Source organism: Equus asinus, chromosome 20 (genome assembly GCF_041296235.1).
Source record: "Equus asinus isolate D_3611 breed Donkey chromosome 20, EquAss-T2T_v2, whole genome shotgun sequence".
NCBI classification, from domain to species: domain Eukaryota; kingdom Metazoa; phylum Chordata; class Mammalia; order Perissodactyla; family Equidae; genus Equus; species Equus asinus.
In genome coordinates, this window is record NC_091809.1 from 12,011,748 (window position 1) to 12,036,833 (window position 25,086).

The following is a 25,086-nucleotide window of genomic DNA, read 5'->3' on the forward strand; positions in this document are numbered from 1 at the left end:
TGGGGGGGATGGGAGGGGATGGGGACCCAGGGAGGGGAGGAGGCGGGGATCTGGGCTCTCGGGGCCCTGCCAGGGGCGTGAGGAGTCGGCCTGGTGGCCTCGGGCGTGTTATCAGCGCTGCCATGTCAGTTCTGCTGCCCACCGCGTCCGGGGGGGCAGCGTGCGCCCTGGAATGTAGGACGGGGATGGGGGTGGGGAGCTGGGCCGAGGCCAGTGCAGGCGCGGGACTGAGGGGGACGTGACCCGCTATGCCCTGCGCTGCCCAGACCCTGGGGTCTGCAGGAGGCCGGGGGCGGGGGTCGCCTGTGAGAGGACGGGTGTCTGCGTCCGAGGTCCGCGTGCACAGCTCCGGGTCACGCGTTTCATCTGCGGAGCGCGTCTGAGCACGTGTCCCAGCCTGTCCCTGCGTGGGATCGTGCGCGCGTGTCTGCACTCCTGGCTGCGTCCGGGTGTGTCCGCGCGAGGGTCAGCGTCTCTGCTGCCCGCCCCCATCCCCCCAGGGCGCAGGTGCCAGGCGGCGGCGCGCGCTCCGACGCGCGCGGACAGCCCGAAAGCGGAAGCTGGGGGCGGGGCCAGGCTGGGGGCGGGGCCTGGGACCCCACCTTCGAGCCCACCCTGCCGAGCCGCAGGCTGAGGCCGGGAGGGTGGGTGGGGGGCAGGCCTGCGTCGCCGCCTCCGGAGGCCTTTTCCTGTGGAGGGAGGACCCGCCAATGAGGGCAGGGCCTGTCACGTGGGCCTGACAGCTGGGGAGGGGGTGGCCCGTGACAATGTGGTCCCGAGGCGGCCAGGGCCCAGAGCTGCGACGCTGAGACCCCCGCCTGCCCCAGCCCAGCCCTCGCCCTCGGGCCGCGCGGCCCCGGCCCCAGCATGTTCTCCAGGAAGAAGCGAGAACTCATGAAAACCCCTTCTATCTCCAAAAAGAACCGCGCGGGAAGCCCCATCCCGCCGCCCGCGGGGGTGAGTGAGACTCTGCGGGGAGCGCGCGGCGGGCGGGGACCTCGGAGAGACACGGGGCAGCAGGGGGCCGGGCGCATCCTGCGCCGGGGCTGCCGGGGCGGGGGCCGCCCAGCGCGATGCTGGGCCGGCGGCGGGGGTCCCGGGCCAGCTACAGCCCCCACCGGGCCGGACTGCGGGCGCCGCGCGGGACCGGCCGCGACCCCGGCGTTCAGCTCACGGTAGGAGCTTCTGGGATGGGCGTGCATCCTCCATCCCCTTCCCCGAGAGCCGGTGGCGGGGCCCTGGGAGTGAGTGGGTGGGGAGGGTGCTGGGGTGGGGGCGGCAGTGCGTCTGGACTCTGTGGGAGGGGGGCTCGGGAGATTTGGGGGCTCGGGGCGCCGTTGGACGTGAGAGCTGTGGCACAGTCATTGGGCCTGAGGTTTACAGGGCAGCGGACCATGGAAGGGGATCCTGGGGCGTGTCTCCAGGGCCCAGGGGGTCTACAAGGCCTGGGGGTGTCTGTGGGACCGGGCGTCCACTGCACCCTCGGGCTCTGGGAATCGCCAGAGGGGTCTTTACCAGGGAGTAGGTGGCGCGCAGCAGCCTGAGGGGGGCTACAGGGTCCAGGACCCTCCCCTGGCCTTCCCTCCCCCCACCAGGAAGCGGGGTGCCTCCTCCCCCACACCCCCACAGGCCACGCCCCTGGCTGTGGTTTGGGTCGACGGTTGTTTGTGAAAGCTCTGGGGAAGAGGATGTTGGGTAACAGGTGTGGGAGGGGCGCGGCACCAAATCTCGGCCCTCTGACCTCTGGCCTTTGACCCCTATGGGGTCAGAGTGAAGACCCTCCAGCGCCCCCCTTTCCTTCTTGGGAAACTGAGGCAGTGCCCGGGGTTGAAGCACCAGCGTCACCAGCTCCCCACCCCCTATCCTAGGAGCTGCCCAAGAAAGATGGGGCTGACACCGTGTCCCTCGGACCCGGCGTGGACTTACTGGGCCCGGGCTGCAATGTCAAGGCCACCGGCACACTCAAGAGACCCACCAGCCTGAGCCGCCACGCCAGCGCCGCCGGCTTCCCGCTGTCCGGCGCCGGATCCCGGACACTCGGCCGGGCCCACCGCAGCCCGCTGACGGCCGCCAGCCCCGCTGAGGCGCCCTTTGAGGGACCCTGCCCCGACACCACGGAGGACATCTCCCAGCTGCTGGCCGACGTGGCCCGCTTCGCGGAGGGCCTGGAAAAGCTCAGGGAGTGTGTTCTGTGTGATGGTGAGAACCCACAGGGGCACCAAGACTGGGTGGGGGGCAGAGCCGGCCGCACGTATCCTAAACACGGTGGGGTCAAGGCAGCACTTGGGGAGGCTCAGAAGGGGATTGGCAGGAGGGCTTCATGGAAGAAGCCATTGCAGCTAAGGCTCTGAGGGATGTGTAGGAGTTTGGTGGCAACTAGCAGGAAAAGAGGCATTGAGGCAGAGGGAATGTGGTGCACACACATGCTCAGAAACATGTAATGCAGATGCATTTGGGGGAACGGGTTTGGGGTGTTGCTGATGTTTGAAGTGTGTGAGGCTGAAGGCATTGAGGATGGCAGGCAGAGGGGCCCGGGACATTATCCTGGGGCAATGGGGAGGCACAGAAGGTGTTAGAGCAGTGGTGGGACGAGGTCCGCTCTGCATGTTGGACGGAGGTGGACTGGAGGCAGGCTGGAGAGACTCAGGAGGGACAGGAGGTAGGCCCAGTGCACGAGCTGCAGGAGTTTTCGGGAGTGAGCGGCCTATGGGACGGCGGTTCCGTTTTCTTCTCCACGAGGCCGCTGACAGGCGGGCTTCCTGCCGAGTTATTTTCATCTGCTTCCTGTTTGCCCCTGGCAGCGGGCAGGCACCTCGTGTGCAGCGTGTGGGTCCTGCACGCTCCTCAGGAAACCACAGTGCCAGGGCCGTGCCTGGCGCTCCCGCCCACTCCACCCTGGGCACCCATTCTGCAGATGAGGAAACCGAGGGCCCTAGTGGGCCTCTGACCACCAGCTTAGTCAGCCAAGGAGAGGCCAGAGACGGGATTCGACCTCACCCTGCAGAGGAGCCTCTGCGCTTTGCGCGCGCTAAGGAAGGGCTCGCCAGCAGAGACCCCGCCCCTGCTGGGAGGGGGGTGGGAGCCCCGGGTTATCTGGTCCCAGGGGCGGCCGAGCTGTTTCCTGGGGAAACCGTAATCTCGGTTCCTTTCCCATCCTGGCGCTTCCTTGGAGGTCGGGCTGCGGCGGGGGCGCCCTTCTGGGGGAAGCGCCTGGAGCAGGGAGGATGTGGGTTCCGTCCCGGCGCCGCGCCCCTCGCCGAGCTGGGACATCCCGGGCGAGTCGCCTCGCTCTCTAAGCCTCAAGTGTCTTATCTGTGAAGCGGGGCGACGACGCGCCCCGCGAGGCTGCCGACTGTCCCCGGACGTCCTCGGCCTATTGCGATTCTTGTGGCGACAGTGAGAACCACACGGCGTCTTGGGGACGCCGGCGCTGTCAGCCCAGGCGGAGGCGCGCGCCGGGGTCCACGTGGGCCGGGCGGGGTCTCCTGGGGCCGGCCCGCCCCCTCCGGGCGGCGCCTCCTCGCGCCCTGCTCTTCGGCTTTGGGCCTCAGTTTCTCGGCCCGTCCACCCCCCCTCCATCCCCCGAATCAGGTCGCCTCGGGTCCCAGGCTCGTGCGCCCTGAATCCGGGGAGCCGGGGACCCAGCCAGGGCCCGCGGGCGGGCGGGGCGGGGCTTCCCTCGGCGGGGGTGGGGCCTCCGGACGGGTCAGAGCCGGTTTGGCCGCCAGCCAGCCGCCGGAGGACCCCCCCCCCAGACCCGCCCGGCGCCCCGTCCATCCTGCGCGTTCCCGGGCCCCGCGCCCCGCGTCTCTGCGGGGCGGTGCCCCCGGCGCTGGACCCGGGCTCAGTGCGCGGCCGCGCGGGGCCCCGAGGTGAGGGGACAGAGCGGGGTCCCCCAGTCCGGCCGGGAGCACGTGGCGCTGGGGACGCAGCTGCTGCCGCGCGCTTGCCTCGGCCGCGCCAAGCGGGGCCCGTCGGGGCTTCGCCGGCGTCCTCCGCCTGCCGTCCGCTTCCCGGCGGGTGGGGGTCGGGGGCCCCTCCCCTTCCTCCCTCCCGCTGCCGTTCCCGCTGGATGGGGGGCGTTTTGCGCACACTGTCCGCCCGCGCGCGCCGCTTGTTTCCAGTTAAGAACGTTCGAGAAGGGCGTTTAAAGCCGCTTTCCAAAGCGCGGATCCGACCTTGCCCTCCTTTCCCCTGACACCTTCTGTGGCTCCCCGCTGCCCTGGAGGGAAGCCTCGAGGCGGGGTCCTTCTGCCTGCTGTTTTTTTTTTCGTGCTTTCAGAGTTAGCGTAGATGGAAGAGCTGCGTGATCCTCGAGCAACGACTTCCCCTCTCTGTGCCTCAGTTTCCCCATCTGCAAAACGGGGATGATGAGAGTGCTTGGCTCATGGGGTGGCTGTAGGGAGGGAGTGAGATAACGGGGTGCTGGAGGCCCAGGGCCCAGCAGGCAGGCAGGCACGGAGAGAGCTGGGCAGAGCCCTGAGCAGCCGGGAGGGGTTGGGGCAGGCGGGCTGCATGGAGGAGGAGGCGCCAGGACAGCAACTTGAAGGACAAGCGGGCGTGTGCTTTCTGGAGGGACAAGGAAGGAGTGTTCTGAGCAGAGGGGACTGGCCAGCAGTCCAGGGAGGGTCAGTGCCTCACCTGAGTTCCCACAGAGAGCCTTACTCGGGCAGCTGTCCTTGCTCATCTCTGCCTCAGTTTCCCCACCAGGGGACAGGAGCTCTGAGGAGGAGGTGGGCAAGCTTTCCCTGGGGCCAGGCCCCTCCCTCCACACTCACACCCACTCTGCCCAGCAGACCTCCTCGAGGCCCGCCGGCCGCTGGCCCATGAGCGCCTGGGTGAGGCCCTGCGTGTGATGCACCAGGTCATCTCCAAGTACCCACTGCTGAACACTTTGGAGACACTCACGGCTGCCGGAACCCTCATTGCCAAGATTAAAGGTCAGCCGGCCAGGACAGGGCAGCAAGGGCTCTCTGCCTGGGAGGGCTTCCCAGAGGAGGGGACTTTTGAAGTGGGTTTTGAAGGATGCATAGGAGTTTGATGGGCACAGCTGCTTCAATGCTCCCCCTGGGCTAAGGGCCCCCTTCAGTTAGTTGCAGGGGTGGTCACTTCCCAGAGTGGACCAACCCCCCTTGTCCTCATCTCTGCCTCCCAGCCTTCCGTTATGAGTGTAACAATGACTCAGACAAGCAGGAGTTTGAGAAGGCCCTGGAGACCATCGCCGTCTCCTTCAGCAGCACGTGAGCGATGGTGGGGGTGGGGAGGGTGCGGAGTGGGAGTAGGGGGTGGGGGAGGGGGGAGCCCATGTGCCTCTTGAGGCTGACCCCACCGGCCCCGCAGAGTGTCCGAGTTCCTCATGGGCGAAGTGGACAGCAGCACCCTCCTGTCGGTGCCCCCCGGGGACCCGAGCCAGGTGAGCAGGGGCGGCCTGGATGCTGCCCAGGGTCAGGCTGGCAGGGTGGGTGAGTCCCCCCTGCTCCCTCTGCGGACCTGGGCCTCCCTCTCTGTCCAGGGGGCTGGACCGTCCCCAGCAGGGTGGGCATCACGCAGGGCCCCACCCCCGGGGGTGGCCTCACTGTGTCCCTCCTGACAGTCCATGGAGAGCCTGTACGGCCCCGGCAGTGACGGCGCCACTGCCAGCACCGAGGATGGGGACGAGGGTAAGTCTGAGCCGCGCACGGCCGGTGCCTGAAGGGTGGGCCTCGGGGCAGAGGCCTGGGGCCGAGGAGGGTGGGAGGCTCAGTGGGGCCTGAGCAGACCCCCGCTCCCCCGAAGGCGGCCTGCACCCCGAGGCGGTGGACGTGCTGCTGCAGCGCTGTGAGGGCGGCGTGGACGCGGCGCTGCACTATGCCAAGAACATGGCCAAGTACATGAAGGACCTCATCGGCTACCTGGAGAAGCGCAGCACGCTGGGTGAGCGCTGGGTCCGTGGGGTGGGGTCTGGCGGGAGCGCCCCTCCCCCTGCACTCACGCCCCTCCCCCCTGCAGAGATGGACTTTGCCAAAGGCCTGCAGAAGATCGTGCACAACTGCAGACAGAGCCTCCTGCAGGAGGTGGGGCCGCGTGGGCGCCGGGCAGGGGTTTCCCATCTGTGCCAAGGTGGCGACACTCACCGGGAGGGGGCAGGGCTTCCCCCAGGGCTGGGATGCTGGGGCACCCCTCCTGTGCCACCCCGGTGACGGCTGGCCCCGCCCCCGCAGCCCCCCATGCCTCTCCAGTCCATCTACTCGCTGGCCCTGGAGCAGGACGCGGACTTCGGCCACGGCCTGGTGCAGGCGGCGAACACGCTGCAGACGCAGACCTTCATGCAGGTGGGCAGCGCCCCCGGGGGGCGGGCTGGGGGCGGGTGCTGGGGTCCCCACTCATGGCCCATCTCACCCCAGCCTCTGAACCTGCGGCGGCTGGAGCATGAGAAGCGGAGGAAGGAGATCAAGGAGTCGTGGCATCGCGCCCAGAGGAAGCTGGTACCCGGGCGGGGCGGGGCCGGGAGGAAGGGGGCGGGGCCAGGAGGAAGGGGCGGGGCCAGGTGGAAGGGGGCGTGTCTGAGATGGAGGGGCGGGGCATAAGAGGGGCGGGCCCAGGACAAAGGGGCGGGGCATAAGAAGGGCAGAGCAGGGATGAGGGGGCGTGTCTGGGATGGAGGGGCGGGGCATAAGAAGGGGCGGAGCAGGGAGGAAGGGGCGTGTCCTGGAGGAGGGGGGCGGTCCAGAAGAAAGGGCCTGGGTGGGGTGGCCTCTGCGAAGCATGGGCTGGGCCGTCCTATCCGGATTTTTCGGACACTGGCCATCGTGGCTTTCTGACCCTGTGGGGCTGGCCTTGGCGTCCCAAGTGGGAGCAGGTCCTGCCTCAAAGATGCTGCAGCCCCATGGCCCCCAGTTGCACAGGGGAGACCCCAGACCCACCCCACTCCCTGTCGCGGTTCAGGCTTGGGGCCGAACGGTGCCTGCTGGGGGTGCAAGGGGCGGGTCTGCGTGGAGTGGAGGGTGACTGCTGCTCTCGGGCCTGGGGGAGCTCCAGGTTCCTGCCTGGTACTCTTTCCCACCTCTCTGTCTGGTCGTTCCAAGGGCACTAGTATCTTTGGGTTTTGCGTTTTAGCTTTGTTAACAGGGCCTGTGGAAAGGCGCCCCCACGCCCAGCTCCAGCAAGGGCTGTCCTGGGGCTCCTTCCAGCACCGACCCGCATATATGCAGCTCCTCCTCTTGTGCCCTTGGTGACGGCTGGGTGAGCAGCCTCTTCTGCTCCTGGCCTCCACCCCCAGAGGCTCACCCATCTCAGTCCACGTGAAACGCTCAGCTGTGAGGCCACATGGCTTATTCCACTAAATCCCTATTGATGGACAGTTCAGTTGTTGCTGGGCTGCTGTTATTTCAAACACCATTACTGTGATGAGCTTGTGCCCCTGTCTCTCATCTCTGGGATGTGAGGCCAATTGTTTATCTTGGATCAGTGCCCAAATGGAATGGCTGAGCGTGGGTGTGCCAGCCTCAGCCACCGCTGTTCCTCTTCTGTGAACTCTTGGTTTGCATCCTTGCTCACTTTGGATTAGACAATGGCCTATTTCTTATTGATTTGCCAGAGCTGTTTACATATGAGAGAACCCAGCCCTTGATGATGTGCATTCCAGACCCCCCAACCCCCCTGGCCCAGTTTGTTTTTTGACTTTGACTTTACTTGTGGCCTATTTTGCCAGGTATAAACCCGTTGTTGTTGGTGATAGTCTTTTGTTTTATGGTTTCTGAGTTTCATGTCACACGCTGAAAGGCCTTCGCTGCACTGCGGTTATTAAAAAAAAATTCTCCGTGGTTTCTCTCTGTACCTGTACGAGTTTTTATCTCTACGTTCAAACCTCTGGTGGTGCGGGCTGTGAGGTGTGGCCCCCGGAAGGCCCACCGGGGTTGACAGCGTGCTCTTCCTGCCACCCCTGAGGGTGCTCAGCTTCCTGCCTGGGTGGCCTTGCTGTCGTCTGTCAGACGGGAAGTGAAAGAGACAGCCTGCGCTGGCGGGGGTGGGTGTCGTGTCAGTGTCAGCAGATGGTGTAGTTCCTGCCTCGTTCTGAGCTTCTCTGTGCCTCAGTTTCTCCAGCTGTAAAACGGGCACAGCAGACGCTCGTTCCTCCTGGGGTCCCACCGTAGGCGTTTCCTCCTTTTCTTCTGCCATCGGTTCTTGGGCAGGGGCTTCTGTTTGCCCAACTGGGTCCTGGGATCTGGGTGCAAAAGATGTGGGTGGCCGAGGTGCCTGGCTCGGTGACTGGCTGATAGGGTGGGGAGGGCGAGGGGAGCTGGGGAGCCAGCTCAGGACCCGCCTCGTGGCTCCCCGCCCGCAGCATGAGGCGGAATACAACCTGCGCAAGGCCAAGCAAGGCTACACGCAGCGCTGCGACGACCACGACAAGGCGCGCGCGCTGGTGGCCAAGGCCGAGGAGGAGCAGGCCAGCGCCGGGCCCGGGGCCGGGGGCGCCGCCTCCAAGACCCTGGACAAGCGGCGGCGCCTGGAGGAGGAGGCCAAGAACAAGGTGGGGGCGGGCAGTGGGTGGAGGGGGGCAGCGGAGGAGGCGAGACCCAGTGGCGGCAGATCCCGGGGCGCCATGCGCAATTCCCCCGCTCCCCGGGCTGTGCACCCCGCCAGGAGTGCCTTCCCGTGCGTTTCTGCGGGCTGGGTTTCTGTGTTGGGCCTCACGATGCCCTGAGGGCGGAACCCCGGGCTCAGGCCTCTCTCCGTGTCCCCTGGCCCCACCCCAGGCGGAGGAAGCCATGGCCACGTACCGCACGTGCGTGGCGGACGCTAAGACGCAGAAGCAGGGGCTGGAGGACGCCAAGGTGACGGCGCTCCGGCAGATCCAGGAGGTCATCCGGCAGAGCGACCAGACCATCAAGTCGGTGTGTGGCGGGTGCGCCCTCGCGCGGGGGGCGGGGCAGCCGCCGGGGCAGCCTCCTGACCCTGCCGCGCGCGCGCCGTGCGCGCCGCCCTCTCCGTCCACAGGCCACCATCTCCTACTACCAGACGATGCACATGCAGACCGCGCCGCTGCCCGTGCACTTCCAGATGCTCTGCGAGAGCAGCAAGCTGTACGACCCGGGCCAGCAGTACGCGTCCTACGTGCGCCAGCTGCAGCGCGGCGAGGAGCCCGACGTGCACTATGACTTCGAGCCCCACGTCTCCACCAGCTCCTGGTACGCCGTCTGCGCGTGCCCAGGGGGCCGGGCTGCCCGCTTGTGATGGGGGCGGATGTGACCGTGCTTCTGTGACCCCCATCACGGCCCCGCCTGCTGGCTGTGTGTCCCACCAGGTCCCCGGTCATGCGCACCCGGAAGAGCAGCTTCAACGTTGGCGACGCGGCGGGAGCGGAGGCTGCGGGCAGCCCCCCGGAGGAAGGTGGGCCCAGTGACGATGGGGCGCTGGCCAAGGAGCGCAGGGGTGAGTGCCCAGCGGGGACGTGGGGGCGGCCACGCCTCCCTGATGACCTTCTCAGCCCCCCTCAGGCGTTCACTGGAGGTACCTCCCTCCGCAGGTGGGCGCGGGCACCAGGCGCACAAGTCGTGGCCCATCTCGATCTCAGACGCAGACGGCAGCCTGGACCCCAGCTCCAGCCAAGGTGAAGGGACCTGCCCGGTGGCTGGGGGCAGAGGCCTCGGTGGGCTCACCGTGCAGCCGGGGTGATGGAGAGTGTGACCGCAGAGGACCCTCCGGGGAGCACCTGGTGGCCCGGTCTCTCCTGCCTCGGGGTGTCTGACCTCCCTTTTCCTGCTCAGGGGACTTTAAGAAGTTCCAGCGGATGTCGTCCAGTGGCACCATGTCGTCCAGTGAGGAGCTGGCGGACCAGGAGGGCAGTGCAGAGGGGTCCACCTTTGAACAAGGTGAGGGGGCCCCTACCCGGGCACTGGGGGGACAGGGGCTTGGACTGGGCGTGTGGGCCTGGCTCCCACCTGCCTCGGCCAGGCTGACTCCGTGCCCGCCCCCAGCTGACCTCAACGGCATGGCCCCTGATCTGTCAGTGGCCATTCCCAGCGGGCCCTTCCGCCACGTGGGGCTGTCCAAGGCAGCCCGGACCCACCGGCTGCGGAAGCTCCGCACGCCCGCCAAGTGCCGGGAGTGCAACAGCTACGTGTACTTCCAGGGCGCCGAGTGCGAGGAGGTGCGTGAGGGGGAACCCCAGGGCGCAGGGGGAGCCAGGAAGGTCCCACGCGGAGCGGAGTTCGGGAGGGATGTTAAGCGAGGCGCAAACGGGAGCATTTGGAGACCTGGAGCCTACTGGGGGGCGAGGGTCCCAGGTGGAGGGCACAGCCCATGCAAAGGCCTGGAGGCAGGAGCCGGCGGGCTGTGGGAGGAAAACCAAGGATCAGGGGTGGATTGGTGGGCGGCAGCGTGGGAGGGCGTCTGTCGGCCCTGAGGGGCTACAGCAAGCTCTGAGCGGCAATCTGGATGGCTCATGTAGGGGGCGGTTGTGAGGGCATCAAGGAGGAGACAGGAGGTGGGGCCAGGGGCCTGGGTGCTGGGCTGGGGGGCTGGGAGGGGTCGGCTCACTCCACGTCCCCCCAGTGCTGCCTCGCCTGCCACAAGAAGTGCCTGGAGACCCTGGCCATCCAGTGCGGCCACAAGAAGCTGCAGGGCCGCCTGCAGCTCTTCGGCCAGGACTTCAGCCAGGCAGCCCGCAGCACCTCGGACGGCGTGCCCTTCATCGTCAAGAAGTGCGTCTGCGAGATCGAGCGGCGGGCGCTGCGCACCAAGGTGACCACCCCGGGGACGGCGCGGTTCCGCCCTGGGGGACGCGGGGAGGGGAGGCGGGCGTGGGCCAAGGCTCACTGCGGCCCCCACAGGGCATCTACCGGGTCAACGGGGTGAAGACGCGCGTGGAGAAGCTGTGCCAGGCGTTCGAGACTGGCAAGGAGCTGGTGGAATTGTCACAGGCCCCGCCCCACGACATCAGCAACGTTCTCAAACTCTACCTGCGCCAGGTGAGGCGGCCAAGTTGGGGCAGATGCTGGGCCTGCCAGGACCTGAGGTTAGCGGGGCGGGGCCAGCGTGGGGGGCGGGGCTGCTAGGCTGGGGGCGTGGTCTGTACAGAGTGGGCAGGGTCGGTGCCAGGCAGGGGTGGGGCTGCTAGGGTGGGGGCGTGGTCGGTACAGAGTGGGCGGGGCCGGCGCCTGGCAGGGGCGAGGCTGCTAGGCTGGGGGCGTGGTCTGTACAGAGTGGGCGGGGCCGGCGCCTGGCAGGGGTGGGGCTGCTAGGGTGGGGGCGTGGTCGGTACAGAGTGGGCGGGGTCGGTGCCAGGCAGGGGTGGGGCTGGTAGGCTGGGGGCGTGGTCGGTACAGAGTGGGCAGGGTCGGTGCCAGGCAGGGGTGGGGCTGGTAGGCTGGGGATGTGGCCAGAGCGGGACACGCCGAAGCCGGACCGGGCCCACTGACCCCTGACCTGACCTGATGCCCCACAGCTGCCGGAGCCACTCATCTCCTTCCGCTTCTACCACGAGCTCATGGGGCTGGCCAAGGACAGTCTGAAGGCGGAGGCGGAGGCCAAGGCAGCATCCCGGGGCCGGCCGGATGTGGCCGAGAGTGAGGCTGCGGCCGTGGCCATGGCGGGCCGGCTGCGGGAGCTGCTGCAGGACCTGCCGCCTGAGAACTGGGCGACGCTGCGGTACCTGCTAGGACACCTGCGCAGGTGAGGGCCAGCTGGGCCGGGGTCCAGGGGGGCGGCATCTGGGGAGCCACTGACATGGCCCTTGTGCCCTCTGACACGCCCCAGGATCGTGGAGGTGGAGCAGGACAACAAGATGACGCCAGGGAACCTGGGCATCGTGTTCGGGCCCACGCTGCTGCGGCCACGGCCCACCGAGGCCACCGTGTCCCTCTCCTCCCTGGTCGACTACCCCCACCAGGCCCGCATCATCGAGACCCTCATCACCCACTACAGCCTGGTCTTTGAGAAGGAGCCCGAGGAGGCGCTCGGGGGCCAGGTGAGGGGTGAGGGGTGCCAGGCTCCGTGAGCATGTGGGGGCTGTGAGTCTGGCCCCCTTGTCAGGGTGCAGACGGGAAGAACTGGGAGACGTCTGGTTTCCACTGGGCAGTCAGGTTAGGGGTGGCCTTTTAGTTATATTTTAAGCAAAGACCTGATGGAGCCTTGGCTCAGGTCTGGGGGAGAGTCCCAGGCTGTGCAAAGGCCCTGTGGCTGTCTTTCCACCCTCTCTCCTTCTGCCCCCCACTGGCCTTTTCCTGTCTCCTGTCTCTGTGCCAGCTACAGCACCTCCTCACACCCTGGCTCCAGCCTGCCACTTTCTCTGGCCGTCAGGCTCTCCTTTCACGTCTACAAGTTCTACTGGTTTCTGAGCAGCTTCCTGCTCCTGTACTCAAGTCCCCGTTGCGTGTCTTTAATCCCTCTGCCAGTGTCCCTCAGTGTGGAGGGGAGGCCGGGTCCCAGGTTTTGGGAGGCAAACGCCTGGGTGTGGCCTCAGGACGGTAGCTCCCGTCCTGGTGTCCCTGCAGGGGCCCAGCCTTTCTGGCCAAGGTCGTCTGCCCCATGGGACAACCTCGGCCTGTTTATGACATGGGGATGGGGTGTTGTCACATCCTCAGCAGCAGCAGCGGGTGTTAACAATTTTTACGGTTTCTATGTAGTTCATTTACAAGAAAGAAAACGGACCTGGAGCTGAGCAGGCATCCAGGTCCCTAGCTGACCTCCATCCCACCCCCACAGGATGGGACGTCCCACCAGCGGGCGGAGGTGGTGGTCCAGGTGCCGTACCCGGAGGCGAGTGAGGGGGCCGCCTTCGCCCTGCAGGAGGAGGCTGAGGACGGCGGCCGAGGTGAGTGGTGTGGTGGGATGGGGGGCACTTTGCCAGCAGCCGGCGCCTGACCCGGGAGACAGGCAGGTGGGCGGATGGTGGCGCCGTGGGTCCATGTCTCTGCCCGTGGGTTTTGTCTCCCACGGAGACCATGTGTGTCACCTGTCCATTCATTGCTTTTATCTGTTGCAAACACAAGAGATGCCCTTTCAAGGTGTGTAGACAATGCTGAGAAATGGAAATGACCCCGAGTGTCGAGACTGCACCTCCTCTGCGGGGGGAGGTTTCCAAGCCGAGACCTGTGCCTGCTGAGGGGGGCCACCTCGCAGTGTCACAGGCAGCGGAGCCTGGGTCCCCTCCTGGTCTCAGGGCATCCGTCTCTCTCCCTCTCTCTCTGTCCCTCTGTCCCTCCCTCCCTCTCTCTCAGACTTCCCAGAATCCCACATCGCCTCCAACGATTCAGACTCAGAGCTGGAGGAGGTGACAGACCTGCTGTCCCCGGTGGGTGGGGCTGCCCTGCACCGCCTCAGCCTCCTGGAGAAGCAGGGCAGCGAGGCCAGCGTGGACGAGGGCCGGGACAGCTGCAGCGGCAGCGAGGAGCAGCTGGGGGCTGAGGCCGGGGCGGCTGGGGACAGGGACAGGTTCTGGGAGGGGCTCGGGGAAGGCCTGGCCAGGCGGCTCTCGGAGTCCAACGCCAACCAGAGCAACAACAACGTGGCCCAGGCCCAGCCGCCCGCCCTGCAGCTCCATGGCGGGCAAGTGCCGGCGGGCAGCGGCCCGGGGAGGCAGCCGGAGTTGGTGTAGCTGCGGTGGTGGGGCAGGCCCGTCCCATTCCTGGCTCCTGTCCTGTGGCGTGCCTGGGCCAGGCCACGGCTCCCTGGGCCACGACGTCCGGGCACCATGAGGCCTCCTGCTTCCAGCCTGCAGCGCCAAGGGCATGGCTGGCCCCCTTTTCCGGAAGCTTCCAGGAGTATGGTGTGAGATTTTGGTCCACCCTGCACTCCATTACACCCTGCAGGCCCGGCTTGGCTGAGCTGGGGGACAATGCTCTCAGGAATAGCCGTGGGGCTGTGAGGACAGAGAAAGCCACTGAGCGACCCCTGCCTTGCCCTGGAGGCTGGCTGCCCCCCGGACCGCAGGCTCTGCCCTGACTTGCGTCGAGGGCCGGGAAGGCCACCCTGGTGGCCGGACAGCGGGGGCCCGGCGGCAGCCTCAGGATGCCCTTGCTTTTCAGAAAACTGGGTTTTGCCACCAGGGTTAGGTACCCAGTGAGGTCTGTCTGGGTCAGGGCGTTCTTCTTCGATACGCACATTTATTTTGCTTAAAATAAAGTCTTTACTCTGAGCCCGTCTTCTCTGGTGGCGGTGGCCTGGGGACAGGGACACAGTGGGCCCTGAGGCTGTCCCAGTTCCTCGCTGGGGAGGGCTGTGAGGAGGAGAAATGCCCCGACGAACAGCCCACTGGGTGTGAGGGCCCAGGGCCTCCGAGGCCGGCTGTGCAGACGCTCAGGGGTCAGGTGACCGCTTCAGGTCAACTTTGAGCTGAGCGCTGTCCTGTAGAACCTTCCAGATGACAGAGATGCTCCGGGGCGGCAGGCACCGGCCTCCCGTGGCTGCTGAGCTCTGGAACTGTGGCCGCTGTGCAGCGGAACTGAGGTTTCAACTCCCTTTAGTTTAGATGGAAGACCCTCAGGAGGGCCGGGGCCACCATCTGGGACCCCCCAGCTCCCATCACCGACCCCTTGCCCAGCTTGGAGACCCCCCCCCCCCAGGGAAGTTTATGCGGGAGGGCCCAGGACACCCAGCGGAGAGGAAACCCAACTTTCCACCCGACAAGGGAGAATTATCCGGAACTCACAGCGTCAGGATAAAAGCAGCCCCGGGGCCCCTCACGTGGCCGCACCGCCCCCTGCAGCAGCTTCCTAAAAAAGAGCTGGAAGGGAGGCCAGCGAAGGACAGCCCAGGGCCGTGTTTTGCAACCAGATGAATGGCGCAGGGCCACGGCCACGGCCACTCCCGCCCTCCTGGAGGCAGAGTTGAGTACCTGCAAGAGGGACACCTGCCTGCAAAGCCGAAATAGTCACTGTCTGGCCCTTTATAGAAAAAACTTGCTGACCCATGATCTACATTTTTAAAAAGGTCAGAAGAATTAACAGACCAAACTATTTAACAGATCAGTGCTCAGCCAGACAGCAGCTTCCCACTTACCGGCGTCAGTCAGACAGCAAATGCCATGAGAAGCATCCCATTTGCAGGTGCGAAAGCATCTCCCCGGGGCCTGGCGAGGCCTGCAAACTCGGGGCTCTGGATGCTGTTGGAGACACCCCTCATAATTTGCCTAGTCACCTGGCTTCACAAGGTGGTGCCAGATTCAGGCATGGCTTGACCCAGGCTCACAGCATGTCACAGTGACCTGGGGCTGTGTGAATGCCCAGGCCCTCCTCCTCACCCGACCCGTCCCCCAGGAGGGGGTGCTTCTTGTGGAAGCCCTGAGACAGGTGTCACAGAGCATCCACCCACCCTGAGCCCATCTCAGGGACTTGGACAGGCTGTGTGTGGTGGCATAGGCAGGATCTGGTCCCCAAGCAACAAAGGGGCAAATTCCCAACGGAAAGCCAGGTGCTGCCGGAGGGAGGGGCACGAAGGCTTGGAGGTAAGGGCAAACTCGCTCCACAGAGCCGACTTGAAAGCATGCCGAGGGGTCCAAGGCCCTTCGTACGGGGCAGGGCAGGCGGGTACCCAGCTCCAGAGCCACAGCAAACCCGCCCAAAGCACAAGGAATCTTTGCGGACGTTGACGAGTTGATTCTAGGACTCACTTGCAAAAGCAAACATTCAAGAACAGCCCAAATTTTTATGGTGGCAAAAGATACATAATATAAACTGACCATCTTAACCATTTTTCAGGGCACAGCTCAGCGGCATGAAGCACATTCACACGGTTGTGCCACCATCCCCTCCATCCGTCTTCAGAACTTTCCATCTCCCCAAACTGCAGCTCTGTCCCCATGAAACACTGACTCCCACCCCTCCCCCAGCCCCTGGGCCCCCATCCACTTTCTGTCTCTGTGGCTGTGGCTCCTCTGGGGACCTCCTGTGAGTGGACCACACAATGTGTGTCCTTCTGTGTCTGGCTCATTTTGGCCAAGATGATTTTGGGAACAATGTACACTCATTTGGGGGGAAGGAGAGACTTTTCCTACCGTTAGACACACTGCCATTTTAAGAAGCTGAGCTGATCCATGAAAAAGAAGAGAATCTCAAAACAGACCCGTCTATCTGGGGGTTTACATAGCAGTGGGGCCGTTCGGGGGGTGACAAAAGGCCCTGCCAGATGCTCAATGGACGGGTCAAGACCAGTGTCTGCTTGTGGAGATAAAGTCACATCATGCAACGCCCAGAAGTAAAACCCAGGACTTAAGGCCACGTGTAAACAGCAAACCTACAAGCAGACATCTAAGAAACACAAAAAAGGGGAAGAAGTTTTTGGAAACTGTGTATCTGAGGAGGAACTTGCATCAAGAGCATATAAAGAACTCCCACAACTCAGTAATAAAATGACAAGTGACAAATGACCCAGCGAGACAAAGGGCAGACTCTGCACAGACATTTCTCCAAAGCTGACACGCAAGAAGCCAGTAAGCCGGGAGGTGGCTGGCCGTCACCGTCATCAGGACAATGAGTCAGGGCCGGCGAGCCGCCAGCTCACGCGCCCAGCGGACCGCAGAGGAACCCGCGGGCAATGCAGAGGAACTGGTCTGTGCACGGCTGCTGGGAGCGCGAAACGGCGCCACTGTGGAAACTATCTGGCAGTTTCTCGAAAGGGCAACCAGTTTCCACACAACCCAGCAATTCTACTGCTGGGCTCACACCCAAGAAAACACACACGCACATCCACACAGAAACGCCTACGTGAGGGCCGGCCCGGTGGCGCAGCGGTTAAGTGTGCAGTTTCCGCTTCTCGGCGGCCCGGGGTTCACCGGTTCGGATCCCGGGTGTGGACATGGCACCGCTTGGCAAGCCGTGCTGTGGCAGGCGTCCCACATATAAAGTAGAGGAAGATGGGCACGGATGTTAGCTCAGGGCCAGTCTTCCTCAGCAAAAACAGGACTGGCAGTAGTTAGCTCAAGGCTAATCTTCCTCAAAAAAAAAAAAGAAAGAAAGAAAGAAACACCTACATGGATGCCCACGGCTGCACGACTCACAACAGCCAGAGTGGACACGACCCCAGCGCCCATCGACGGCTGACGGACCCACACGTGTCTGTCCACACGCTGGAGCACGACGCAGCTGTGAAGGGGAGCGAGGCCCTGACACAGCCACACGTGGACGGATCTGCACACACGACGCTCAGGGAGAGAAGCAGACACAGAAGGACACACGGCGTGTGACCCCATGGACATGAAACGTCCAGAACAGGCAGATCCACAGACAGCGGGCTCGTGGGGGCGACAGGCTGGGGGGCGACGGGCTGGGGGGCGACGAGGGGTGATGCTGACGGGATGGGGTTGCTTTGCCAGGAGATGGGACATCTGACTGTGACTGTGGTGCTGGGCACACGACCGCGAGTCAGCTCCCCTGTTGATCTGGCAGCAGAGGCCTGAGCTGTGCTGATGTGAACTCTCTCTTGACAAAGCGGAGGAAACAAATACGGCGGCTGCTGTACCCGCGCGGGGATGGCCGTCTCACATCGGATACCAAACGGGAAAAGTGGGCAGTTTGACCCCAAACCTCTGTGCAAGAAATGCACCATGACACAAACGAGGGAGCGGGCGTGGAGCACGGCCCGCCCTGTGCTCGGGGAGGGGCCAGACGCAGGCTCCCGGCGCCCGTGGGTGGGACAGGCGCTGGGCAGTGGGCGCCATCCCGCCACCGAGCGAGGCCTGCTGTTTCCCTGTGGTTTCAGACTAGCAAGTTTGTTTACTCAAAATACGTTTAATTTTTTAAAACACGCAGCAATCAATCCTAACTGAAAACCCAGATGAGGTTTAATCCCGCCCCCGCTGCCCTCAAGGCTCACACAGACGTGGCAGGGCCGCCTTGAGGGGACACGGCGACAGCAGGGCTGACCAGAGATGGGAGCCAGGGCCCACTCGGGGCGCTCAGAGCGGGGGGAAGGAGCTGGGACTGTTTGTCACCATCCCCTTGGCATCCTGTCCCCTCCAGACGCTCGTCACACGGAATCCGAGGTGGCTCAGCGTCCAGGCGAGGCCACAAGGACCTCAGCTCAGGAAAGGCAACTCCGCCATGGGGTCTGGAGGAGCAGCGGCAAGGCCTTCAGGAGAGTGGGTCCCACAGGGCAGGCGGCCCCCTCGCCCACTGCCGGGCAGGGTGGTCAGGGCGTGTCCGTCTCCCAGGCGCTGGACGAGGGAAGAGGCGGTCACACCTGTCCTGGGAACTGGGCTTGCCCAGACTGGACTCGGGGAGCCTCCAGGCCCCCAGGAGGTGGCCTGAGGGCTGCGGGGGAACCAGGGACGGGAGGGTGTGGGGCACAGGGGAGACCGGGAGGGGAAGCATGGCTGCGCCGCGCTCTCGCTCGGGTCAGCAGCTCAGCGGGGTGGGTACCACGTGGGGCTCGCACACCAGAAGGAGCGGGAACCTTCCTGCACATGGGCGGGGAGAGGCAGACACCCACCCCAGGCCCGGCTGCCCAGGCCCCCCGCCGGGCCTCAGCGTCCGTCTCACCTGGCGGCGGGCGGCGGCTACTGCACCAGCCGGTAGGTGATGTACCTGCCCGCCGTCTCGCTGGGCCGAATGATCTTCACCACCTGCGAGGCGGGAAAGCAGGAGCTGGGGGCGCGTCTCCCGGGGCAGGGCGCCGGCTCTGAAGGAGGCTGAGCAGGTCCCCAGGGCCAGAGGGGGTCGGGCTCTCACCTGCCCTCGCTTTATCCCGAAGTAGCGTGCCACAGGGTCTCCGGCCTGGATCCTGGGCAGCTGGTTCTCGCGCAGCTTACTGGACGCAGAGTCAGGGAAAAGGCACTCGGGGCGGGTGGGGCGGGGGACACAAAGTGAGGAGGAGGGAGCAGGAGGGGACGGCCCGGAGGGGCCAGAAAGGATACTACCGGGCCAGCAGCTCCGTCACCTCCTCCTTGGTCATGACGACGTGCTCCGGGACCAGCTGCGAGAGAGCACCCAGGTCTGCGCCAGGCCCGTGTGCCCCACGCAGAGGAGGGGTGCAGGGCGGGCCCGGGGTCGCTTCCTTGGTGTGAAATGTCAGCCCAGGCGCTCAGGGCGTGTGCGGAGTCCCGGCCTGAGTCCCACCCCTCCTGACGCCCCGTGACTGTCACGCAGACGGCCACCAGGAGAATTCCAGGAGCCCCGGGGCTCCTAGGAAGGAGATCCCAGCCCGCCCAGAGTCCCTGATGCTGCAGACGGGGTGGGAGCCCACGGCAGCGAGTCCCCTGGGGCTGCTGCTCCCGCCCAGGGGCCACAGCCTGAGGCCCCTGCTCTGCGTCCCTCAGCAAAGACCTCTGCACACGCCGGGCACGCCCAGCTCGGGGCTGTCTCCCCAGAGTCCCGTTCTCCCACAAACCCCGCATCTCTGCCGGCCCCGAACTGGTGAGGGGCTTTGGGGCGGGTGGGTTTCCAGCCTGGGCTCCTCGCTCACCCCCATCTTCCTCAGCCGGCAGTGGGCAGGGCCCGGGGCCCACCCCCTTTCCCCTGGGGTCCAGACGCCCACCTCGTGCTCCGTGATGTTGATGAGCAGCTCCTGCTGCAGAAACTGTTCCAGTATGTACTTGGGGGCCATGTCGACCAGGGACTGCAAGAGACGCACACGCTCAGCAGGGCCCAGGGGCACACCCTGCCTGCCCCCCTGCTGAGTCCCCTGAGACAACCCCACCCACTTCTTCCCCAGAGACCGCTGGCAGGCGGGGAGCTGAACGTGGCTGCTCTGGTGCCCCAAGACGCCAGGCGTCATAAACTGGGAACACCCGCCTGGTGGACGAGCCGGCCCGCCCTACCACGTGGGGCCCTCAGGCAGCCCCCAGGGGCAGGGGGACAAAGGTGTTGGCCACTCCTCCATCCCAACCACCAGCCTCTGCTCAGGCCTGGCCAACACCCAGACAGGGGGCGCAGGGCCCACCCTGGGGGACACCCCATCCTGCCCACTCAGACAGCAGCTCCCTCTCAGATCCTGAGCTCCCGGAGCTGCACCCCAGGAGCAGGCGGGCACAGCGCCCCCTCCAGCAGCCGGAGGTGACACGGCATCCAGCTGCGGCAGTGCCCACACCGGGTGCGCCCGAGAAGGGGAAGGGAAGCGAGGCGCGTGGGTCAGGGCAGAACGGGAAGCGGTCGGGCTCGGAGCATGCCCGGGCGCCCGGGCCGTGGCGGCCCACCTGCTTGGCGGAGGGCGTCATGCCCTGCTGCACCACGATGAGGGCCCGGGTGATGTTCTCCTCCTGCATGCGCTGGCAGTACACCTTGATGGTCTTGATGCCCACCTTGGGCTCCTCTGCGGACAGAGCAGAGCTGGTCTCACGGCGAGGCCCCTCGAGCCCTCGGGCCCATGCCAAGGCCGTTACCCCTCTCTGGGGCCTCAGTTTCCCCATGTACAAAATGAGACTTGAGTCGCTGTTTCCCAGAACAGGGAGCTGCCTGGGGAGCTGAGAGGCGCCGGCACCAGGCCCTCCAGGACCCTCTCTGGGAGTGGGATCCAGGTCTCGGTTGGTCCTGAGTTTTGGCAACCCCAGATTAAGCAGCTTCTTTAGCCTGGGAGCCCGTGAGATGCGTTGCTGGGGAGTCAGAGGTGTGAGGACCTCAGGTCAGCTGACCCAGAGAGCGTGGTCCCGGCATGGCAACGGGTCCCATCCCCCCACCACCAGGGGTGGGAGCCCTTGCACTCTCGGCAGCACACTGGGCCTGGGGCCTTGTCCCTCGAGAACCACTGGACCTCATGAGCCCAGCAGGTCAGTGCCCGGGCAGCGGCCACCAGGATCTGATGGGGATCCCAAGCCGAGCCTTCATCCTGGTGCTACGTCTCACTCCACTGACGGGCAGTGTCTGGGACCGAGCTGTGTCCCCAACCCCCACGTGGAGTCCTAACACCGGGACCTCAGGCTGCAACTGCACCTGGAGGGCGGGCCTTCAAAGAGGTGACTGTCCTAACAGGAGGTCACGAAGGCGGGCCCTGATCCAACTGACTGGGGTCCTTTATGAGGAGAAAACGAGGACACAGACACACAGAGGGATGAACACGGGAGGAGTGGGAGGAGGCAGCTGTCCACACGGAGGGACAGAGGCCTGGGGGGAACCAGCCCTGCCAACACCTGGAGCCCCGGCCTCCAGCACCAGAGACGTTAAGGTCCGGCGTCTGAGCCCCAGCCTGCGGCGTTTCCTTACAGCAGCCGAGCAAACCGACTGGGAAGGAGCCTCAGCCTGCCCCGTGGCACATCTGAGCGCAGGGGCGTCCCAACGTCAGGAGGGGCTGGCAGCCCAGCAGGGAGGCCTATGATAATCCTGCTCGGAGAAATGTCCGAGGAAGAGAGAACGAGGAAGGGGACGAGCAGAGGGAAGCTAGACAAGGCACGGAGAGGGGTCAGGGGTCAATGCCATCGCCCACAGTCAGGAGGGCGAGGGGGGTTTCTTCCAGGGCGGGCAGAAGGACGAGGCCCGGTATAGACTCTGGGCCACACAGCAGGCGGCTGTCACACGCAGATCGAGCAGGCCCTCAGACAGCACCACCAGACCGTGACCCCTCGGGGACACACGGCCGGGAGGACCAGCAAGGCCCTCACCCGGGAAGAAAACGAACATCTGGTCGGTGGGGTCGTCATTGTGGGCCACCAGCACGGTGAGGTCCGTGCGCCGCGGCCGCCCTTCACTCGGCTTGTCCCCAAACTGGGCCTTGAACTCCTCCAGCGTCTGGTCCAGCTCGTCCTGCGTCACCAGGTAGCCACGGTCGTGGCACAGCTGCAGGCAGACAGAGCCAGGTGACCCAGGGTGGCGGGGGCACCAGGGCAAGATCTGGAGCCGGACGGGGGCGCTGCAGAGGACCGCGTGGGGCGCTGGGGCCTGGTGCAGGCGGTGTGTGTAGAGGCCCGAGGAGAGGACGGCACAAGTGTAGACAGACACCGGGCGCACCCCAGAGAGCCCCGCCTGCTCCAGGGAACCAGCGGCCATGCCTCTTGTCATCCTATCCCCAGCCTCACAGGGGGCTGTGACTGGGGTGCAGCGGGACAGCTGGGACTTGAGGGGGAGCCCTGGGGTCCAGGGTAGATGGAGACAGCTAGGCGGGAAGGGGCTGCTGGGTGGGCCGGGTGACTCTAGTCCATAAAGTGGGGGACGGCCTGAGAGCCGGTGCTCAGAAACCGGGGCTCTTTGCGTGGGGTCGACGAGAAGAGGACAGAGACGCCTCCCGCCCCGTCTCCCCCGAAGTCCCCACAGCCCGATTCTCCCTCCTGAGCCCTCACGTCTGCTCTCTCAGGGCCCCTAACACCATCAGCCTGAAGCACAGCCGTTTTGGTCTGTTTTCAGGGTCACTTCGCAAAGCGGGGGAGAGGCTGGGGGCAGCTGCCCCGGCTCAGTCCCCACAGCCCTGCGAGGCTGGGTGGTCCTGGTCGAGGCCCACGCCTCGGGGGGGTAGGGGTGGGGGCCTCTGGGGATCACACCGGTCCCCTACCAGGGGCGGCTTAATGCACGTGGCACAGCGACTGCTTAGCCAGCCTGCCATGGTCACTCCACCCCAACCAGCCCCGGAAACTCCAAGTTGGCGGAAGAGGCGCAGAAATAGCCACCAGACCGAAAGGTCAGAGAGGGACGTCCTCGCTGGACGGCAGGTCAGGCCAGCTGACCGGGTGCCTTCCAAGCCCACGATTCTGGGGTTCTGTGTTACGCACGCGGGGCGGCCCCGTCTTCCAGAAATATAAACAAGAGGGAGACCCAGGGTCTGCCGTCTCGAGGGAGACCACGACCCGGAGACAGAGTCAGCATCCCAGGCAGACCCCGCCCCCGGGGCCGGTCGGACTCTGGCCTTGGACTCTGGTCTCGGCCGCCGGACCGCGGGGTCCCCCGTCCCCGCAGACACCGCCCCCGGAGCCGCCCGGACTCTGGCCTCGGCCGCTGGTCCTCCCGTCCCCGCCGACCCCGCCCCGCCTTGGCCCGGGGACCCCGCCTTGGCCGACCCCTCGGCTCCAGCCGCCCGGGCGGCGCGGGCAGCCTCGTTCCCCACCCCGGGCCGTGCGCTCGCCGCCCGCCCCCCGGACCGCCGCGCGCCCACCTCGCGTGGCCCAGCGAGGCCCGCCCTCCCCGCGTCCGCCTAGCGGGGCGCCCCACGCGCCGCTCACCTGCATGATGGTCTTGCGGATCTTCCACAGCCGGTAAGTCTCCTCCTCGTCGTCCATGGCTGCCGCCGCCGCTCGCGCCCACTGCGCCTGCGCCCGGCTGGACCGGCGCCCACTGCGCCTGCGCCGAGCTCCGGTCAGGCCCCCACCTCATCCGCCCCGTGCAGGGCTGTCGCCAGCGAACGCCTGACTGCAGCGACCTTCGAGCCCGGCAGCGCCAAGGGCAGCCCGAGCCTTCTGCGAGCGGCGGTTGGCTGCGCGAGAGGCGTGCGAACGGCACCGCCCCAAGGCACATCAGAAGTTCTCGCGAGGCGTTGACCGCAACGCCTCTCGGGAGTTGTAGTTTCCCCTCAACGCCCGCCTAGGGCGGCGGTTTAGAACCCCAACAGGCAGAAGTGAGGTGTGCGCGGGGAAACCGAAGCCTGCAGGGGGCAGGGGTCTGCTCGCCTCTCAGAGACGGTCGGGCGGCCTAGGAGGCGCTCTATAAACATGGGTGCATCCAACTGTAGGGCGGCTCTCTCAGTTGGCTCTTGGCCACGTGCAACTGAATGCCCCTGAGCCTCGGTTTCCCGTCTGCACAATGGAATTAATAAAGTGTCCCCACTGTAGAGGGTCTGCTGAGAATCTAAAGGGACAGTCGTGCTTGGGAGGAGCTTGGCCTAGCTCCTGGTGCTTATTAAGTGCTCCCACCTCGGTCGTCCCCTGTCCGGTCCACAGAGCGCCCCCCACCCCACCCCAGACTGTGCCTGTCTCATCATAAATAAGTTATAAAGTATGTTAGAAGGTGACAGTGCTGTGGAAGAACAGATAGAGCAAGACGGGAGCTGGGTGCTTTGCAGTCTCCAGTGGGACGGTCAGGGACGGCAGGGAGGAGAGAGTCCAGCAAAAGCCCACAGGAGGAGAGGGAGGGAGGCCTGGGGACGTCTGGAGGGAGGTGTGTCAGGCAGAGGAGGCAGCCCATGCAAAGGCCCTGAGGCTGGACCTTGCCTGGTGAGTTGGCAGTGTGGGGGAGGAGTAGAGAGGAGGTCAGGGGTGACCCCGGGCAGATCCCAGGAGGCGTCCTTGGCCGGGTTCAAAAGTTGCGTTTTCTTTTTCAGCCGTCGTCAGCATTTCAGCAGGGCAGAGGCAGAGAGACAGGGAGGGGCTGAGGATGAGGAGCGCGTCCTGGCCAGAGATGGGGGTGGCTCTGACTAGGGTGGGGTGAGCGGTGGGCAGGTTCCAGGGATTCTGAAGGCAGTGCCCACAGGATGTGCAGGTGGACGGGACGTGGAGATGAGAGAGTGAGAGACAGAAGAGGCAGGGTGGAGCTGCCCTGACAGGGTGGGGTGATTCTGGAGGGGTAGGTGCAGGGGGCAGATGTGGAGCGGGTCTTGGATGCGGTGAGCTTGGGGCTCGGTGGGACCCCAAGAGGAGATGGGAGGAGGCGGGGGGATACGAGTCTGGAATTCAGGGTGAGGCTGGAGCGGAGGGCGACACGCAGTGGAGATGGGCCCCAGAGCCCGGAGCCGCTCACTGACAGCCGGAGGTAGGGGAGGAAGCAGCAGACGCTGAGGGTCTCCCTGCCCCACTGCCCCGTACGACAGGGACAGGAAGAGCCTCCACTGGCTCCCAAGCGCACCTCTGGCACCGGTCCTTATGTAGACAAAGAGCAGGAGGATGGCAGGTGTCCGGACCAGGCGAAGAAGGCGTCTGCAGGGAGAGGACGGAGGGAGGCACTGGCAAAGCCACCGTGGGACGAGTCGGGCAGGCCTGAGGATTGGGACACTCGTGCCGAGCAAACACCGCTGGTGACCACGAGGAGGGCAGATCCAAGGAGGGGGCCTGGCTGGGGCGGTTTCCGGGAGGAAAGGAGTGAGAGATGTGGACATGGATTCGAAGGGGAGCAGAGGGGCTGACGTTGGAGAGGTTGGGGAGGGAGACGGTCAGGAGTGGGTTTCAAGACAGAGAAAGAGGGGCCGGCCCCGGGGCTGAGTGGTTAAGTTTGAGCTCCCCTTCGGCAGCCTGGGGTTTCACCAGTGTGGATCCTGGCACGG

General features: G+C 65.6%; 2 protein-coding genes across 7 annotated transcripts; one reads left to right on the forward strand and one right to left on the reverse strand.

Moving 5' to 3' along the window:
* The first annotated feature begins 632 nt into the window (after positions 1-632).
* ARHGAP45 (Rho GTPase activating protein 45) lies at positions 633-14,119 on the forward strand. 2 transcript variants are annotated; one of them, XM_044753592.2, is made up of 23 exons: positions 633-957; positions 1,869-2,199; positions 4,797-4,940; positions 5,156-5,240; positions 5,341-5,413; positions 5,594-5,660; positions 5,776-5,913; positions 5,989-6,053; positions 6,201-6,311; positions 6,384-6,464; positions 8,324-8,512; positions 8,739-8,876; positions 8,980-9,170; positions 9,287-9,414; positions 9,509-9,592; positions 9,750-9,854; positions 9,960-10,132; positions 10,537-10,725; positions 10,815-10,952; positions 11,429-11,655; positions 11,740-11,950; positions 12,688-12,796; positions 13,203-14,119. In XM_044753592.2, the coding sequence occupies exons 1-23, from the start codon at positions 868-870 to the stop codon at positions 13,577-13,579; spliced, it is 3,444 nt and encodes a 1,147-aa protein (XP_044609527.1). In that variant the 5' UTR covers positions 633-867; the 3' UTR covers positions 13,580-14,119. The 2 variants fall into 2 exon arrangements, with proteins under 2 accessions (XP_044609527.1, XP_014701211.1); XM_014845725.3 differs by lacking the exon at positions 633-957 and adding an exon at positions 1,022-1,175.
* Positions 14,068-23,341, reverse strand: POLR2E (RNA polymerase II, I and III subunit E). 5 transcript variants are annotated; one of them, XR_011495874.1, is made up of 10 exons: positions 23,057-23,289; positions 20,111-20,226; positions 19,453-19,533; positions 18,833-18,891; positions 18,648-18,726; positions 18,459-18,541; positions 16,686-16,913; positions 14,983-15,085; positions 14,633-14,818; positions 14,068-14,441 (listed from the first exon to the last, which is right to left on the reverse strand). XR_011495874.1 is itself a non-coding variant. In XM_070491051.1 (8 exons), the coding sequence occupies exons 1-7, from the start codon at positions 23,111-23,113 to the stop codon at positions 18,476-18,478; spliced, it is 633 nt and encodes a 210-aa protein (XP_070347152.1). In that variant the 5' UTR covers positions 23,114-23,215; the 3' UTR covers positions 15,595-16,913; positions 18,459-18,475. The 5 variants fall into 5 exon arrangements, 4 of the variants coding, with proteins under 4 accessions (XP_070347152.1, XP_070347151.1, XP_044609642.1 ...); XM_070491051.1 differs by lacking the exons at positions 14,068-14,441; positions 14,633-14,818; positions 14,983-15,085 and adding an exon at positions 21,509-21,683 and having other exon boundaries at positions 15,595-16,913; positions 23,057-23,215; XM_044753707.2 differs by lacking the exons at positions 14,068-14,441; positions 14,633-14,818; positions 14,983-15,085; positions 16,686-16,913 and adding exons at positions 17,689-18,133; positions 21,509-21,683 and having other exon boundaries at positions 23,057-23,294.
* Between the last annotated feature and the right edge of the window lie 1,745 nt (positions 23,342-25,086).